Source organism: Tympanuchus pallidicinctus, unplaced genomic scaffold (assembly GCF_026119805.1).
Source record: "Tympanuchus pallidicinctus isolate F22 unplaced genomic scaffold, pur_lepc_1.0 scaffold3, whole genome shotgun sequence".
NCBI lineage: Eukaryota > Metazoa > Chordata > Aves > Galliformes > Phasianidae > Tympanuchus > Tympanuchus pallidicinctus.
The window spans coordinates 44,086,733-44,105,344 of record NW_026294747.1 but is presented as its reverse complement, the minus strand read 5'-3'; the positions used below and the strand labels follow the sequence as shown (position 1 = coordinate 44,105,344).

At 45.9% G+C, this 18,612-nt stretch overlaps 2 protein-coding genes across 2 annotated transcripts in view; one reads left to right on the top strand and one right to left on the bottom strand.

Moving 5' to 3' along the window:
- ITPK1 (inositol-tetrakisphosphate 1-kinase) overlaps positions 1–6,552 on the top strand; it is a 133,620-nt gene extending 127,068 nt beyond the window's left edge. The window contains exon 11 of the mRNA XM_052693152.1: positions 25–6,552. Within this exon, the coding sequence (XP_052549112.1) occupies positions 25–347 (323 nt within the window). The 3' untranslated portion in view covers positions 348–6,552. The remainder of the gene's footprint in view (positions 1–24) is intronic.
- Positions 6,553–7,694: 1,142 nt separating this feature from the next.
- CHGA (chromogranin A) lies at positions 7,695–17,979 on the bottom strand. Its single transcript, XM_052694892.1, has 8 exons — positions 17,762–17,979; positions 17,237–17,283; positions 13,451–13,544; positions 13,071–13,139; positions 11,392–11,490; positions 10,313–10,819; positions 9,402–9,856; positions 7,695–8,229 (listed from the first exon to the last, which is right to left on the bottom strand). Exons 1-8 carry the CDS (start codon positions 17,802–17,804, stop codon positions 8,146–8,148), a joined length of 1,398 nt encoding a protein of 465 aa, XP_052550852.1. The 5' UTR covers positions 17,805–17,979; the 3' UTR covers positions 7,695–8,145.
- Between the last annotated feature and the right edge of the window lie 633 nt (positions 17,980–18,612).

The window sequence follows — 18,612 nt, the reverse complement described above, 5'->3', positions numbered from 1 at the left end:
ATTCTTTGTTTTTCCCCTTTTCAGGTTATGAGGGCGTTTCCGAGTTTTTCACAGATCTCCTGAACCACATAGCTGCTGTCCTGCAGGGTCAGGCACCTGAGGTGACCCAGCTAAACCGTAGCAAGCTCCTGGCTGAGCAGACCGGCGGGATGATGGACGAGCGGATATGCTGTGCGAGCACGGGCTGTCTCAGCGTCATGGGAAAAGACTCCTCCTGGATTGTGGAGAGCGAGACCAACAGCTCAGTAAAACTGCAACACCAGAGACTAGGCTGCAACTCTGCAGTGTCCCCCAGCTTCCAGCAGCACTGCGTCGCCACGTTGGCCACGAAAGCTTCCTCCCAGTAACTTGCTGATGCCATGGACTGAGGAAAAAGCCGCAGGGATACAAATTGTGGTCCCAGAACCAGATCAGGCTGTAATAGTAGAATTGGGGGGGGGGGAAAAAAAAGAAAAAAAAAAAAGAAAAAAAAAAAAAAACAAGAAAACACAATACAAAAAAAAAAAAAAGCAAAATAACAATTAAAAGAAACCCACCTTCCATTTGATTTAACCTGATTTGCTGATGAAATGGTCTGAAAAAGAGAGGGTGAGAAAGTGATTCAGATCCACTTCATCAGATTCCAGTTGTAAATCTATAGTGAGTTTACACACACGCATGGGATTTAACACTAGACCTTTCATTGTGGGAGGGTTGCTCTTTTGTTTCTATTGTTCTTTGTAATCACTGGTGACCAGCATTTTAAAATCGGACCTCATGGTATCAAGGAGATAATAATGTTGAAATGGAATGTATGAATGTAACAGTGCTAGAGATTTTTGCCTAAAATACTCCCATTCCTTTTTCCAGCTAGGCCATTGCAAAAGAAAGCTAAGACAACTTCAGTATCACTAAACCAAATCTCTTGCAGCATTGTCAGGGTATTGACAGAGAGCTTGCTGTGAGCCACAGCACTTAGATGGGACCGAGCATGCCGGCTGTTAAGGGCTCAGTACCGAGCAGCCGCCCTTCACAGCTTTACCCCAGGCCTCCTTGCTTTAGTCACCAGCAGCTTCTGGCTACTCTTGCCAAGAGTGAAATGCGTCTGATCCAGGCAGACTAGAGGCTGAAAAAGAGGTGCAGGTAGTTAAGTTGAGTGATTTAGTTGATGAAATGACATTCTTTCCATCATCTGCTAGAAGAGCAGCTCATCTCTGAGCAGAGAATTTAATTCTCCCTACATTACACTTGTGAGGATTCCGAGACAGCTCTGCCAAAAGGCTGTCAACAGAGCCGCACATTCTCCTTACAGCAGTGCACCTGATCTGGGTGTAACACAATTGCTGCCTTCCACAGATCCACGGTGCTGCAGTTTTTTCTTTCACAAATGAAATGTGTGCCGAATGAGTACCTTTGTGTGAGACAGCAGTTCTAAGTAGCGTATCGTGCTCCAGGCTGCCAGGTGAGTCTGTCAGACGGGCTGTGTGGTAATTTACAGTGGTGCTTCACACTATTGTAAGCGACAGTGCAGCCACCTTCTGTCTCTTGAGGTGTGCAGTAAACCTACAGTGTTCACCTGCTATTGCATCTTCTAGCATGGCAGCATCTTCTGCTGTTGAGCATTCCTGCAGCTTTTGCCAATTCTGAACACTAAACTGGAAGTAGCCAACTCTATCAGTGCTGAGAACATAGACACTATTTTGGTAGACTGAGTGGCCTTCTCTTTCCCATATAAGCCCTAAAATATATTTAAGAGGCGTGGTGGAAAGAAAATGTCCTTAATTCAGCTCATAGCTTACAGGTATGGTATTCTCCAGCTTTCTATAGCGGATATTTGTAAAGCACCCATCACTGCAGCATTTAATGCCCGTTTGTTAGTATCCTGTATTAGATTGAAAGGAAATGCATTACCACTCAAAAGGAAATGATCTAGAGCTTAAAGCTTGGGCAGACCATGGAGAGAGCAGTAGAAAGTGTCACCATCCTAACCTGATGGTACTGGTCCTGGAGGAGATGGCATTATGAAGAGCATTGTGTAGCAGTTATTTTACGCACGCTCATTTTCCTCTGGGAGAGATTGGGTTTGTTCCCCAAGTGCCATTGTAGGAAAATTTCTGTAGCTGGGTTTGCATTTCTGGGGACAGCCTACACAAGAGGGGAGGACCTCGTGAGTGTGATACCTGTAGAATTGCAGGGTGCACATAATTACAGCCAACTTCCTATTCTGTTGCAGACCGGCCCTGAGCTGGGCTCTCTTTGCATTCCCTGTATGCTTTGAGGCTGCTGAACCCCACATTGAGTGCAGCTTGCAGGTCTGGGTTGTAGTGGTGTGAGTGAGTCAGATGTACATAGATGTGGGTTTATACGAGTATTCACGATAGACCAAACCTTTCATAAAGCCGTGACTGAAATAAAATTGACATCTACAGTCTGGGGTTTGTTTTTGTTTGTTGAAAATAAAAAGTGTTTTTATGTTACGTGTGTAACAAAAGATACCCTCAGGAAGAAATTTGCCAGTGCTTATTTTTGTATGGTACTTTCTTGTAACCAGCTGGTGGAGTGTTTGTAGACTTGCCTTTTGCTCCCTTTATTATGGCTTGGGGTTGTTTTGTTTTGATTTGTTTTGTTTTTAATTTGGTGGTGGGGAAAAAGCGATGATGTTAAAGCTGGGTTAGTAACTCAAGACCTTTCAAACTAAGTATGTTTACATGAATCTGAGTGTCGGATCCAATTGAAGTGTCTGTATGCTGTTTTCTAGTTAGAACATCAAATGAGAATTTTATTTTCCTGGCTGCCTTCTGAATTTTGGTTGGCCTATTTTGCACTGCTTTATTTCTCCAAAATAAACTACTGAAATATAATTGTGCATTTTAAACTTGTTTACAGATGATTGTTAAAAGTTTATTTTGTAATTCTCTGAAGGCTTACAGAAATGCTATATTTAAATATTACTCCAGACCTTGGCTGTAACTAGAGGAGAAGTTTAGGTCATTGGTGTGATCAGTGACATTTTTCCCATAGTCTGTAATTTATTTCTTATTTATCAAATGTATCTGTATCACTTTAATTTACCAGGTGCAGATGTGCAAGTACCTGTTGTGATGTGGCATTACAATAGAGTTTTCTCCTAAATTACCATGCGATTGCTGTACTGCTATATTTCCTTGCCGAAATTGTTGTTGTGGCTCATATGTTAGAGTGCTGCCCAATCACATGGGCCAATCAGGAGACCAGTTTTTAAAAGCCAAAACTGTAGATTACCAAGTGTCCAGACATACAATTACATTACTGCAAAACATTCGAGCACACGTATGTTATTAAGCCTGTGCTAAAGTGCTTTTCTGAATTGCTGCCTCATTTGATAAGTTTAGGATGGCTTTGATTTATTATAAGCTTCACAGTAATGTAGTTCTTGTTCTGCAGTCTTTTCCTTTTTCTTTTTTCTTTTTTTTTTTGTTTGTTTGTTTTCTTTTAAAGTAAGGAGATGTAGTAACAGTAGACCATCCCATATAATAGCCTCACTCTTAAAATTGCAGACAATCTGAGGGAGATTTTCCATAACATCTTGTTTGAATTCTGTTATTGTGGGTTACAAAAGATTCTGCTGTGTTTTCAGAGGCATAGCTATTGCTGCTGTGTTGATTGGAGCAATTAAGTTAAAATGATGTGGTCACCAGTTAGCATCTTGTGGATCTGCTTCTGTTCTGCTTCACTGTTATCAGTCCACAAGAGCACCATTAGCTTGGCTGGAATGTTCTCCAGGTTTTGCGTCAGTGTGATGGAGGAGATTTGACTGTGATTTTCGCTGTGATTGTGTAGCTGACTTCAGTAGGTGAAGATTATACCCTGTTGAAGAGAACTTGAATGGTATTATTAGTGCACATAATGCAAAACCATCACCATCATCCTCTCCCTCTAGCTGACACTGCCATGTTACATTGGGTTTGCAGTGACTGCCTCAGGACAATTGGGTCATACTGAAAACCCAGTGCAGGAGTGCAGCCTGACCACGTGTGCCAGGGCTGACACCCTTAGCCTGCAGTTGTTCTGCCTTTGGTAACCATGTGTCTGGCTCTTCCAGACCTATTCAGACCATTGGAATGAGAAATTTGCTTAGAGATCCCCATCTGGAACATGTCAGTGTTTGTACAGAGGAATCTGCAACAACTTGCTCAGGTAAGAACCACCGGCTTCATCTGCTGTCCTCATAAAAATGGGCACGAACAAAGAGCCTCATCCTGGGGTCCAAGGAGGGGAGGAAAGTAAGGTGGATGGCTCAAGCTGAGGGATGATGTCCCTCAGCCAGCCGTGGGCTGTGCTTGGCCTAGGAGTGATTGCATGGGGCAGCGCATGGATCGGAATGGCAGGGCACAGCCAAGAGCAACTGAATGCAGGTGGCCGAAGGTGTTTGAGTTGACTGACCAAAAAAAAAAAAACAGCAAAACAAAGGAAAATGGAAACTTCTGTTTCCATCCAACAAAAAGAAATTCCAGACTTAGCAGCAGTTCAGCTAACGTGGCTTCCCCAAAGTCTTGGTGTGGCTGCAGTGACCATGGATCAGACTTTTTCACACTCGCTTGCAGCCGTACCTTCCAGAGTGGTGCAGAAGATCCTGGGTTTGGGTTTGTTAGTGAATAGAGTCTAATTTGAGTTTGTAGTGGTCTCCCCATGTGCATACTGCAGGAGTTCACTTGCATTACTCCGCTAATTCTCATTTCCTCCCTCCTTCTGGTCAGAGATGTATTGATTTTTGTATTCAGTATAGAATCACTTCATGGTGTTGCAGCTGTGTGTTTCATAATAGCAGGATGTCAAAATGCTTTGTGTAGATTAAAATATTTCCTTTAATATAATCTCCTCTCGCTTTCATGTGTGACACACGCATTGCTGATTTTATTTGTAATATTGCTTTAATACGTATTTCAGAGGAATGTAACCTCCAGAAAAGTACTTCCCACATCTTCACTACCTTTCCTTTCCCTATTCACCCTGTGTGGACCCAAGCCATCAAAAGTTGAGCTTTTGATGGAGTGGGTTTCACATCCTTTGTGGATGCTGTTATGTTTACATGGCCACACTAATTGCTAAAGTCTGTTGAAGTTTGAGAGAGTCCAGGTGCAGATGAAAGTATTAGAATGGTAATTCCTTGGCAACACAGGCATGATAGCTTCTGTAGCAAGCACAGGCTCCAAAGTGTTCTTGCTGTGTACAGGGAACTCTTGGGGTCTGGTCCATTCCTGCTGGTAGTACAGTTTCCCTGCGGAAGAAAAAAATCACTGTAAAAAAATGTACTCTGCGATGAAGAAGAGGGATGAGAAGAGGCAGGTGAGGATTGGGGATAAAGTCCTGGCCGGGGGACACTGATACCAATGGGCCAGGAGTTGGCTCCATTATTTTTATAGAAATCTTGGGAGATGTTTTCTCTCCGCCTTTCTCACCCTGAATCCTCTGGGGCTGATGCCAGCAGTTGTCCGTGGGCCATGAGCTCAGTAGGCAGTGGCCTTGTCCAGCATGCCTGGAGTTTGCAGGAGGCTCCTGAGCGTTATGAAGTTCTGATGGATGGCCTGGAAATCTCTTGAAACTAGAAATAGCTGGAACAGTAAATGGAGTTTGTGAAATTCAGGTCTTCCTTTTCCATCCTTTTTAAAGAAACCCACTTTTTATTTCCTCCTTCGTTCTTTACACAGTAGTTTTTATATATAAATTATTTTAACATTTTTGTGTGAAAAGTCATATATACATATATAAAGTTATTAAAAGGTTGGCTATATGTTGAGTATAAAATAGTGACTTCTTTGTTTCAGATGTTAGCAGCCCCTAAAAATGAGTTGTTTATTCTCTTGTAAAGTCAGTGCTGTAAAAAATAAATAAATAAAAGCTGTATTAGATGTATCTTTTATTATTTATTTCTCATGCAGTATGTGATATGGCTTGTGTATACCTTTGTGAGAACCATATGCTAAGGTGCAGTCATTCTTTAAATCGAGTAATAGTTCCTTGGGATCCCAGCAGTTCTGAGACAAGTGGCCCTTCACGTGTGGGTCATGTTGGAATTCTCCTTCACTCGCCAGCTGTGCTCCCCACTTTAGCATGGCTGAGGCCTGGGGACCATTCATCTGTGCCAGGTTTCACAAGTTTGTCAATATCTGTGTTCAAATCCAACTGTACAGTGTTAACACGCGCGTCTTGTGATTTGCTTCAGCCCTCTTCACTATGATTTCTGAAACGGGATTCCCATTTTGTACTTAAATTTATCTAGAATGATTAAAAAAAAACTTATAAAATTGTGGTTTACTGTAAAAAAAAATAGAAATGTTTGCTATCCGGCATCTTACTTCAGTTGCATGACTGATCGGATCTGACAATGGAGATGGTGCTTTCATCTAACAGCAATGATTTCAATGGTAATATGTTGGTTTTTTTCTTTTGCCAAGCACCTGTGATGGACAATGTTTTGGTTTCAACAGTAAAGCAATATGCAGTAGGTATTGTGGCATTCTCTCTGTACTTGTTTTGAAGACAGAACTGTCCCTTTACAACACATAATGAAAATAAATGCCTTATAACAAATTTTACTTTGGCTTCTCTTGATGAGTGGGTAGGGCAGCGAGGGGAGCAGCTGAGTGTGAGAAGCTTCCTCAGTGTCATTGTTACTTTGGACTTTCTTAAACCAGCTCTACTAGGGAACATGGCTGGTGTAAGGTCGTAAAATGGCTTAGGTTGAAGGGGACCTTAAAGATCACCCAGTTCCCAGCCCTTGCCATGGGCTGGCTGCCCTCAGGCTGCCCAGAGGACAACCTGACCTTGAACACCTCCAAGGATGGGACACCCACAGCTCACTGGGCAGCCTATGCCAGCACCTCACTGCTGTCCAAATAAAGAATTTCTTTGTAACATCTAACCTATATCTCCCCTCTTGTAGCTTAAAGCCATTCCCCTTTTCCTATCAAGTTTTGGTCGGTTTGGCTTTGATTTGTAAGACTAGTGGAAATTAGGCTATTTCTATAATGACTGCATAGCACATGATGTCACTGGGATTCAGGCTGTTGCCATGCTTAAGGATTTATTCCTAGTGCTGCCTTCTGGACTGATCCTGATGGGGAAATGTTGATTACTCAAAACCTAGTAGGGTTTTTAACCAGGATTGTATTTTGTGCAGGAGAGGTAGGTGTCTCACCCAGCAGTATTAAATTTTGCTAAGCAACAGGCAGGTTCAGCCTGTGTTCATGTAAACACTGCCTGCGGAGCAGTGCTTTGTGTCACCTCCAAGGACAGAGCTGCTGCTGCCCTGCCCAGCCCTGAGCTCTGTCCCTCCCTCTGAAGAAAGTCTATGGGTCCCAAACAGTTGCCTGGACAGACATGCAGGAGCCAACCACCCCAGCCCAGCCCAACGATTGCCCAGCCCTCCAGCTGGTACCCTGCCTAAGCCCAAGGGCATGGCCGCCCCTGTAGCAGTGCCTGAGCAGACGGAAGGGCAGAATGGTGCTTCCAGGCTACATGTCCTGGTTTTCCATGACTGTCCCATTTATGAATTTCTTATTAAAACCCACTCACCGTGCCTAAATAACTTAACATTCTCAAGTGCTCACCCAACACTAAGGCTCCTTAGCCCCCACCTCAGACGCATGGAGCCATCCAAGCGTTGTGGTGAGGCTGGGAGGGCCACCAGGATGGTGAGGGAATGCAGCCCACTGACATGGAAGCTTGCGAAGAAAGCAAAGAGCCCACCGTGGTTTTATTTTTCCTTAGATAAATTTTTTATATAGAATATATTACAGTCAGAGTTCTCAGCTTTTAATCAAAAGGTAACAAGTTATTGCAATTTAACCCAGTGAAACTACCAGTGGGAGGAGAGCTTCCTAGAGAGCTCTCCTGTCTTTTAAAAAACAGAAAGGGAAGGAGGAAATAAAAATAAAGAGAGAGAATACAGGTGTAGGTCACACTTCTTGGCTACGGCAGCCCGATGGGGCAGGTGGACATCCGTAGGGGACAGAGGAGCGTGGGGGCAAGAAGCGGTGATGGGCACAACACTACTGCAAGGGAGGCAGGCCTGGCGCCCGTGGGGCCGGCATCCAAGGCGCGGTGCTTCTGCTCATCGTACTCGGCATGGAGACCATCGTACTCTCAGGAATGGAGACCACGGCGGAGAGAGGCTGCGGCCAGCCCTCAGCCCCGCCTCAGCTCGTGCAGCTTGTGGGCCACGTGTTCCAGCTCGGCCTCGATGGCGGCAAGGCTCTCCAGCTCCTGGTCCTGCAACGAGAGCAGAAATGGGGCAACAGGGAGCGATAGGGATGGGAAGTGTGGCTGGAGCCATGCCACCTGCCTATTTCACTGTCTGCTGCAATGAGGAGATATGGCAGTGTTGCCTCAGGCCCTGCCAGCGCACGTGGAGGTATTCAGGCCATTCAGTCCCAATTTCCCAGGAGCAGCAGGGTAGACCTCCTCCATACAACTCACACTGCTCTTGACCAAGAAGGATGAAGCGCGCCCAGAGCTGCTGTAAGGGCTTTGGGCTAGGAGGGAGCAGCCTTATGAGGGGGAAGAGACCTTCCCCAAAAGCAGGAGGCAGAAGGGGCAGGTGCTCTCTCCTTGCTCAGAGCCAACACATTTAACTTCACTTTCAACCAACGTGACACCCTCCTGAATGCTGGTGGGCAACTTTTGGGCAACGCTGCTCTTCATTACTAAAGCAAAAACAGTGTTTTGGAGGTAAGAGAAATGCAGCAAACTGGCTTCATTCCCGGGCATTGGAGCATGGCTTGTCCCAGAGCACTGCAGAACTCAATCCCAGCCCCTGTGTTCAGCCATTTGTGGCTGATACAAACTGGAGCTGAGCTTCAACACCAAAGAAACAGAAACAGTTGCTCCTAGCTGCCAGGGTACATGCTGAGTTATTGCATAACATCACATGAGACATGAGGGAATGAGGCATATTCAGACATCCTCACATCCTTTGCAGACATTTCCATTCTAACACCTGCTCTCCCACCATATTGTCCCTGGTTTGCTTCCCCAAGAGGTATGAAACTGCTCATCTCATACTTGAGCTTGGGACAGAATTGACTATCCTGTGGCTTGAAGGGAATTAGAGACACAAAACCCACACCAAGACTAGTTACAGCATCCAGCACTGGCCAGCACAATGCTCTTGTCACATTTTTAAAGCTCTCTAGGACAAGGAATATTTTTGCACTGATTACTAAATCTAGAAAAGAAACAAAGGCATAGACCAGAGGAAACCTCAATAATATCCAAAATATCAAAAATCCAGGTCTGAAAAACTGGAAAAAGCACCAAACATCCATTTAATGTCACAGAGAACCAGTATGGGCTGCATAACACTAAGGCATCATCCTTATTTTCCATCAGCACAGTTTGGATTCCCAAGTAATAACCAGTCAGTTAAGCCTATGTACACCAACCTCTGTTCTCCTGTTAGCACTGCCTTCCTCATCCTTCTTTTCTTCAGGCATAGGAGCAAGCGGAAATCCTTCACTGCTGTCCTCCTTCGAGTGATGCTTCCATGATCTTCTCACATCTTCCTCTGGGCTACTGAAGTCATACTTGTGGGACCTGAATGCCATTTTCATGGACCTGTCTGGGTCTTCTCCACTATCATTTTCCTCCATGCGCTTCTTTGATGTCAGCTGCTTGGCCAGCTCATCCATTTTGTTCCATCTCTTGGAGTCTTCCCACTCCCTGGAGGACTCATCCTCCATTTCCTCACTTTTGGCATCCCTGGACTGGAAGGTGTCCTCCTCTGCCTGCATTCCCTCATCCTCCAGGCGATGCCTTCCTCGTCTCAGTACATGTGGCTGCTCCTCCTCCTCCTCAGAGCTCTGCTCATCTTTGCCAAATCCCAGAGCATCATCATTACCTGAAAGAGCATAAGGCACAACAGTGAGCATGAGCTTTAACCTGGTTGGGCTCCATGTTTGAACCAAGACTTCAGAGGTGATATAAGGTGACTTAGCCCCCATTTTCCCAGGATTCTGGGATATCCACTCTCAAGTCACTGTCTCAGTAATGCGGACTGAAGATAACAGTCAAAATCACAGAGGATGTTCACGGAAAGGCAAGGAATTGTCCCCTTATTTCCTGTAATTTGTGTGCAGCACACAGCAAGGCAGCTGCAGTGTCTGTGCTACTGCCATGCATATGCCCATGGGTCAGGTGTTTAGGGATCCTGGGTGACTGTCATTGGAGATATTTCTGTAAAAAAAACTGATAAGCACCTGCCTGAACTTTTAGAGTTTAAAGCTTCTTATCAGCTTGTCTCAGCACTCTCATCTCACCCTGGATAGGTATCAGCACAGTCATCCAAGATACATACCATCATCTTCCTGCATCTCCTCAGCCTCCCCATCCTCCTCAGCCAAATCGAGTAATCTCTCTGCTTCAGTAGGGTCCTCCTCTCCAGGAGCATCTTCTCCATCGTCCTCCTGTTCCACGCGCTCCTCTGCTGCCTCCTCCTTGCTCTGCCTCTGGCCCTGCCTGGATGGCTGCTCTCCCTCCTCCTCGAGCTCCAGGCTGTTCCTGGGGCCTCTGCGCTGCTCCTCTCCTTCCCCTCGCTGCTGTTGCTCATTCTCACCCAGATCTTTGTCAGCATGGTTGCCCAAAGCTGCTTCTCCCTGTGCATCTTCTGCATCCTTGATCTCGTTGCTGTCTGCTTCATCCTGGTCATCCTTCTCACTGCTGGCATCTTGCAGCCTAGATTCCCCTACCTCCAGGCTATTTTTTCCTTCCTCTCTCACATCTTCCTTTTGCTGGGTTTTCTGTGCTGCCAGCTCAGCCAGAGATGCTGTGGGCTGCTCCTCCTCAGGGTGCTGTTGTGCCACATCTGCAGAGAAGAGTGAGAAACAACATCTCTCTTGAGAGCTCATCTCACAAACAGGGGAGTCTGGGTAAAAAAACATCACACTCCTCATGGGCATCTCCTCCTCCCAGCATGATAGCAGTGGACTAACCCGCCTTCCTGCAGCACTGCATGCCTCCAAATGAGCTAAATGTGGCCTGTTCAGGATAATGGTATTTTGTGTGTGCATGGACTGAACTCAAATTTCACTGCAGGGACCATCACCTAAATTAATTAATTTCAGTCTTTCAAAGAAGGCTGTAAGACAGACCCACCTTGCTCTTGCATCTCTTTCAGGACAGAGTCATGACTCAGTATGGCAGCAAGGTGGAGGGAACCACTATCATGTTGGTAACCTGAACATCACTGGTTACTACAGCTCAGAAGTGCCATGTTGTTTTATCTGGTATATCAGACCAAAGCAAACACAGGGTTGCTGGTGCATGTGACACCCAAGGAGAGGATGAGGAGCAGATGGACACACCAAGGCTGTCAGAAAGAACATCCTTGTTTACAGCCTGCCTGCCTGGACTCCCCGGCAGGAGGCTGACACTGACCTCTTTGCTTGTTCTCATCATTCTGACTTTCAAGGACTTCAGAAAGTTCATCTTCAAAGCCACTGTTTTTCTTTTGCTGCTGAGTTCTCTCATTGGCACCTGTGTTGGGAAACAAAAAGTAGCAAAAAGCAGCACCTTCTGTACTTTCAGAAGGTACAGACAGCAAAATAGCTGCGCTCTTTATAATTCTACATGTATTTTCTGCAATGGACAAATCTGCCAAAGGGGAACTGTAAAATGGGGGATGCATGAACCAACTGTGGTAACAAAGCCATCATCAAAAACATCATCTGTAGGAATAAAAAGGTCTCTGTGAAAACAGAGAGGCAATGTTGCTAGGAAAACAGCAATATTGATGGCAAACTAGGGAATAGGAGATGCTGAGCTGCAGCACATCGAGGCCAACAAAACACTTAAGTACTGGAGTACTGAAGGATAATAATTGCCTTCTTCGAAATGCTGCCCACGTACCTGAGGTGAGCACTGGGAGCCCCGCGTGCCCTCCCACCTGGTGATGGGACCCTTCTCCATCAGTGCTGGCTTCATGAAGGCATCTGAAGAGAGTTTTGAGCTCAAGGACAGAGCTTGGGACCACTGCACAGTTGTCCTGGCAAGCAGTGCTCCCCACACTGCCTCATCCCAATGGAATCTGCATACTCAGCAAGCCATGCCTAACCCAGCTCATAGCCTGTTTCTACAACTTAACTCAAAGGCCAAAGACAGCAGTACTGGCTCAGTCATCTCCAGCCTTTCAAGGGGCAGGGCTGTAGGGTGTGGGCTTTTCAGACTGATTAGGAACAGCTGAAGCCATCACAGAGGACTTTGTTTTTCCCTTGGGCTCCCACTCTCAGTACTGATCTCTTGGTGAGAGCTCATGTTACATCATTGCAAAATGGTGTGATGGGTTTCAGTCAAGGAAAGAGCAAGCTAGAGCTCCACTGTGTTGCACAGTGTGTATGGCAATAGAACACAGCCTGCACAACCTGGGCAGCAACCCAGAGCACAGAAGAGGCTCAGGTTTCTTTCTTCTGGATCATCAGAGCACCTCTGGAGCCTAACTGGGCCACTGCCTGCTGTCCCCACACAATAAGATTTAGGCAAGGACCAAATCATTGCTTTGGGAGCTGCACAGATCTCTTGACATGCATTTTCCCTCTCATTTCTCCCTGCTGCCTCTGTGGCTTCCCTATTCTCTAGGAAATCTGGTGGCAGTGTCTCCCAGCCATCTCAGGCTGCTGTGTCCCCCAGGGCACAAGGATGCCCTGGCAAGGCAGGACTGCCAGCTGAGTAACCCATGCAGAAGGAGAAGGCAGGCAGGCAGCTGCAGCCTGGACCAGCTGGCTGGGATCCTCACCAGCTTTGAATGTGCCTTGCCTGCAACCTGCAGTCCTGTGCTGGGGACCTGTGAATAGTTTTCTCCCATAATACATACACTGTCTAGGAAAACTGTATGTGGCCACTAAGTTATGCTGCAGGTTATTTCAGTCATCAGATACATATTAGAGTAATTGTAAGAATAGTATCCCTACACTTGCAGTGTTCACTGGAAATCCTGGAACTGTGTTCCTTATGACACATTTTTATGATATTAAATTAATGTAAAATAAAACTACAAGAACTGTGCTAGGAGCTACAACTGATGAAATCCATCTTCCCAAACAACTGTAGTAAAACTGTACCTTGAGCCGCAATTTCCTGAAGTTCCTTCAGTAAATTTTGGTGGCGAAGGATAGAAATGATTCGTTCATCTGCAATAGGAGAGACTTGGTACAGAATGTGGTCAAAGACAACTTTCCACCACCATTAGGAAACACAAAACTACTCAAATTCCATCTCCCTGCTCATTTACTCGTTCCTGTCCCCTGGCCTGATTTGCTGCATCTCTTGGCTCTGTGCCTGGCAGGAAGGAGGCTCAGTGGGGTGACTACAGGGAAGGTGAAATTGTTGGGTTGCCAGTTGCCTGAGCATGTGTCAGACGGGACCATGGAGAGCAAGACCCTGCTTCTCTCTCTGCCTGATTCCCTCTTGCTGATACCCAGAATTAAATTAACATCTGTACCTCCTCTGAGCGTCTCTAGGCATTCCTCACTGATCGGCAGTGGGTTTGGCTTTGATAAAGTATCAGAGATGACCTCCACGATGCACTTCATCACCTAGAAAGAAACAAAATACAAACAAAAGCACTGCTTCTTCGATTTTTTTTTTTTTTTTTCTTAAATCAATCTGTTATCTAGGCTGAAATGCAGCAGGTGATGGCACAGATCCTTTTGCCTTTCTGATGGATCCAGAACGGAATGTTCAGTTCCCATTTTACCTAACAGAAGAACAGAAGGTACCACCCTAAACTGAGCAGTGAGTGAGTGACACATGGCAGTGGAAAGAGCTACTTTGACACAGCTGAGGATCTCATGACTTCAGCCCACCCCACAGGCTGCACACAAGGAATGATTCAAGAGATACTCAATAGATGCATACTGAACTCAAATTCATCGTTTTTGAAGTCAGTGTGCCTCAACCTGTACCTGATAAAAGGACTCAGTGGGAGGTCACAGAGAACAACACGTGTCCGTAGGTAGCTCTTATTCAAACCCTGAGGAGGACACTCTGCTTAGAATGCAGCCAGGCATAGAGGGTGAGGAAAGTCAAATCATACTCTCAAGTGCAGTTGAGAAATACTGCTCTAATGGTCTAGAGAAGAGCAACCCACTCTGCAGAAGTTCTTGACTTCCTGAATGAAATAAACTCATTATAAACTGGAAGAGCTGAACATGAAGTCAGGCCATCTAAAGGCAAGGAAGTTCCCATACATTTGCTACTGCCTGAGGCAGCTTTCCAGACTGGACAGACAGTGGGCCTGCCCTATGCAGAACCCTTTTCTTCCTTGTAATAATGAGAAGGCATCATTTTCATCATCCCCACTCAGCCCTAGCTCTTTACACAAGCAGCCACTTAGTGCTGCATGGCTGGGGCAGCTGGTTATTTCTGCAGGCAGCCCTAAGGGCCTTCACCTCCCTCTCAAGGTGCCATTCTCAGGAGAGCAGAGCGCTGTAGCTGCAGTAGAAATTAAACACCAGCCAGCAATTCCCAGTCAGCTGCAATGTCACTCATTCAAGCAATTGATATATTTATTGACCAACCGGAATGGGCAAATCTGCACTCTGTGTAAGGAGAGAATTCTGCTTTCACAGGATACAGACAGGAAATCTTGAACTCTTTATCTATTTGCACATTTTGAGGGGATTTATTGCTGAATTTAAAATGTTGCAGGAAAGATGTAACGAAAAGAAAGAAGGGAAATTTCTCTGGTATCATTCCCCGATACCACAAACAGCCCATTAATATTGATTTTAAATGACCTAGTGACAATTCGATCAACCAACCATAAAGAATAAATAGAAGGAAAAAAAACAAACAAATATCAGATTCTGATACTTCCTTTCTACATTTTCCAAAATTTGAAGCCTTTTTTTTTTTTTCTTTTTTTTTTTTTTTTTTTTTTTTCCAGTATTTGATGCAGATCCTGAAGGAGGCAGTTTCTCATCATTACAAATGAGTACCTGTCTAATGAAACACCCTGAACAATCTTCCTGAATATTTCTAAATGACTTCAGGACATTGCCAGAGCACAAAGAAAAGTAACAACCACCACAGAAATATGGCAGCTCTGTGGAGAAATAATGTAACTTAATGAAATGAGGAATGCAGTCAGCCCAACACTTTCCAGAATTTTTTATAAGATCAAATCTTGCAGAGTAAGGTTTCAAAAGGTCATGATAGAACAACCTACAGGAAATGAAGGAGAGCCTTTCCAAAATCATAAAATGGTTTATGCTGGCGGGGATCTTAAAGATCATCCAGCTCCCACTTCCTGACATGGGCTGGCTGCCCCCTACCAAAGAAGGCTGCCCAGGGCCCTATGCTCTTAAATGGCCTATGGTCTTAAATGGTTCCAGGGATGAATCACCATAACCTCTCAGAGGGCAGCCAGTACCAGGAGCTCACCACCCTCTGAGTAAAGAATTTCCACCTAACATCTAACCTACACTTCCACTCTTTCAGTTTCAAGCAATTCACCTTGTCTAATCGCCATCAGACTGAGTAAAAACAAAACAAAACAAACAAAACAACAACAACAACAACAAAAAAACACCGGTCCTCCCTCTTGCTTGTAAGCTCTCTTAAAATTTAAAAGAATCAATTAATCCAGTACAGAAATTCAGACTGAAATTTTCCCCTAGTTGTCCTCTAACTGCGAGCATGTAACTAATCCTTAAGACTTCGTCACATTGTCCCTGCACAGAAATTTTCATAGGAACACAGCCTTACCAGGAAAGACTTCACCACATTTGAACTCAGCTATGCTCAGGCCCTTTCTGAAATACATGCTTTCAGGTGAGAAATACTGCCTTCTGAATGTAAGGGTAAGCATACATCAGGCATACAGTAACTGCTGTGGTCATGTGCAACTCCCTTGATGCCAGGAAAGCCTAGGTAATGTCTAAGTTTCCTCTCAGTTCAAACCCATTTCAGTGCAGTACCCAAGCTGAGGACAGACTTGGGAGATAATTCTTCCTTGGGAGAAGATTTCCATGGAATTGCATTCGTTTTTGTAAAACGTAAATGTAGCTTACTGGGACTTGCCATGTTTTACAGATCAAGCATATCATGGAATGGATCTCTCAAGGAAAATTGTGGAATTAATAGAATTTCCCATGGAATGTCCAATGAGCATCCTGCTCTGGCCTAGCCCACTTTGAGGGGTGTTTGCCTGAGCCTCATTTCTCAGTGTACAGCCTGAAGCAGGCACCCAATGGCTCAGCCCTAGGAAGGGCTAAGCAGGCTAAAGGCCTTAGCTAAGCAACAGCTCCTCAAGTCCAGGTGCATCTGACAGGAGATGAGGAGGAGTTTCTCATGGCACTCAGTCTGTAAATAATACTGACCAGAGACCATACTCTAGAATGTGTGTCTGAGAGTGACACAAGTTGCTCTCTCCTAATGCTGCCTGGGGAAAATCCCTGTGCAGCTAGAAGATTTCAGGAAACAAAGAGGTTCAGAAAGCAGAGGGGAAAGGGCTGGTGTTTGATTTCTGTACATTGACTCCTGTAAAAGTCTTAATTTGGACAGTAAAGAGATTAACTAATCTGAAAAAAAATACAGGTATTGTAACATCAGGAAGGAGATGGGAGGATTCTGCTGCAGATCAACACAGGCAAACACAACTACCCAAGCATTCAGCTGCCAAAAGCCAGTTGGGAGTGCACATATGTGTGAAGTACATCAGAGAGATTCATGGATGTAGGCACAAAAGCCTACAGAGGAGGGCTGAAAAGGTCAGTCAATTCATACACAGCTTGTATCCATCCTGACAGAATGAGTAGTAGCTGAGGACAGATTAGCACTCTGAGAGTATCCAGTTGCCTATTTTTCAGGCACATAGAGAAGTAGCACACCACATGCATACAAAGGCAGACAGATGTATACACGCCTCCAAACACACACAGTCCCATTCCTGAATCATATCTCCCCCCTACTCTCCCCTGAGTCACCTCCTGTTGGAAGCTTTGAAAAACTGAAAGTAGGAGGACCTGAAAGGGTCATACCCAACCTCCATGCTCAATCTCATCATGCTCAAGTACCCAGAAGTAGAATTGCAAAGGGTAAATCCTGGTAGGGAGGCAGCTGGGGAGGATGGATCCTGATATGGGCAATTCTCATGTAAATCCCCTCAGCTGTCACTTCCTACAGGGTGTTTCAGTAGGAGCAACCAAAATAAGCCAGGTAAGTAGAGGTTAATTATCACATCCTTCAACTTTGCTCCCCTCTTCCACTACAGGTTTATTCTTACCTTAGTGTCCCCTTTATTCATTTCATTTGTCACAGGAAGGGAGATAGCTGCAAAATGAGGAGAGAGCAAAAAGGAGTTTATTATTCCCTGCCTCTGGGAGACAAGCGAAGAAATCCTATCCTGCTAAAAATGGGAGTGCAGGAGGTGGGAATCTGGCTCTGGTTGAAGTGGTCTCTAGGTGTGCACACTGTGCCTCCCCCCGATGAAGGGAAGGGAAGGGAAGGGAAGGGAAGGGAAGGGAAGGGAAGGGAAGGGAAGGGAAGGGAAGGGAAGGGAAGGGAAGGGAAGGGAAGGGAAGGGAAGGGAAGGGAAGGGAAGGGGCCTGGTGGCTCTGGCACTGGGGAGTAGCAGGGCACGGCGCGGCCCTCGGGCAGTGACCTTGCGGCAGCCGCTGTCCGCGGTGCTGAAGCGGCGGGCTGAAGCGAAGTGCGCGGGGCGCGCGGCGGGCTGGGGGCGGCTCTGCCCGCAGTGCTGCGGAGCCCCGGAGCGGGGGAGGGGTCGCGGAGCTCGCTCAGCCCCACTTACCTGGCACGGCCAGCAGCAGGACGGCGAGAAGTCTCGGGCTCATGGTGCTGGTGGGGTGCGGGGAAGGGCAGAGCTTTAGTCTGGCCCTGGTTTCGGGAGATCGGCGAGGTGCTGGAGGGAGACCGGCGCTGTGTGTGTCTGCGCCAGTGTCCTGGCTGAAGATCCTAGACGGGGCACTGCAGCAACCGGCTCATTTATATATGTCAGCCCCTCGGAAATGGCGTCAGGAGGAAGCCACCTCCTCCTCTTTCCCTCCTCCCCTCTCACGCAGCAAGCTCGTTAACCTCCACCACCTGCCGAGTACTGAAGAAGCAGCCACACTCCAGCACCTGACACAGCGACCCCGATTTGTCCGGCTACCTGGGAAAAATATTCCAATAGCAAGATGTCAAGCTCGAGTTGTTCTATCTTCTTTATACACAGCAGGAGCAGGATGATTATGAAGAGTATCTTATCACTTTACAAAAGTGGTAAGAGCGAGATGCACCTCACCCAACAACAGCCATCTACAAGCATTCTGCATATGTTTCATTTATGTACATACCAATAGTCTGAAGTAAGAAAGCCACTTTTTGTATCCCAGCCAGCGCAGCCATCTGTAGGCAGATTTGCCCACTAGGGGTGCTCTTGCCTTCCACTGACCACAGAGAAGGCCTAGATAAATAGCTCAGACTAGATGCTGATATTTTTAGATGGCTGATAGATGTCTCCACGAAAGATAGGAGTGCCCATAACACTGATCAGTAGCCAGAGAATTGGTCACCATGAAGCCAGTTTGCCAATAGAGATGACAGGTTCCAGCTATTTGATGAAAGATTTGTTAGGAAGCAGGATAACAGAAGGGTAAATAG

What these genes read in the sequence shown, in the direction of transcription:
- CHGA (XM_052694892.1), bottom strand. Translation starts at nt 17,804, where the DNA reads ATGAGCCCGAGACTTCTCGCCGTCCTGCTGCTGGCCGTGCCAG. An exon ending in TGAATAAAGGGGACACTAAG is followed by an intron (nt 13,545 to 17,236) that starts GTAAGAATAAAC and finishes GTTTCTTTCTAG; the next exon opens with GTGATGAAGTGCATCGTGGA. An exon ending in CCTAGAGACGCTCAGAGGAG is followed by an intron (nt 13,140 to 13,450) that starts GTACAGATGTTA and finishes CTCCTATTGCAG; the next exon opens with ATGAACGAATCATTTCTATC.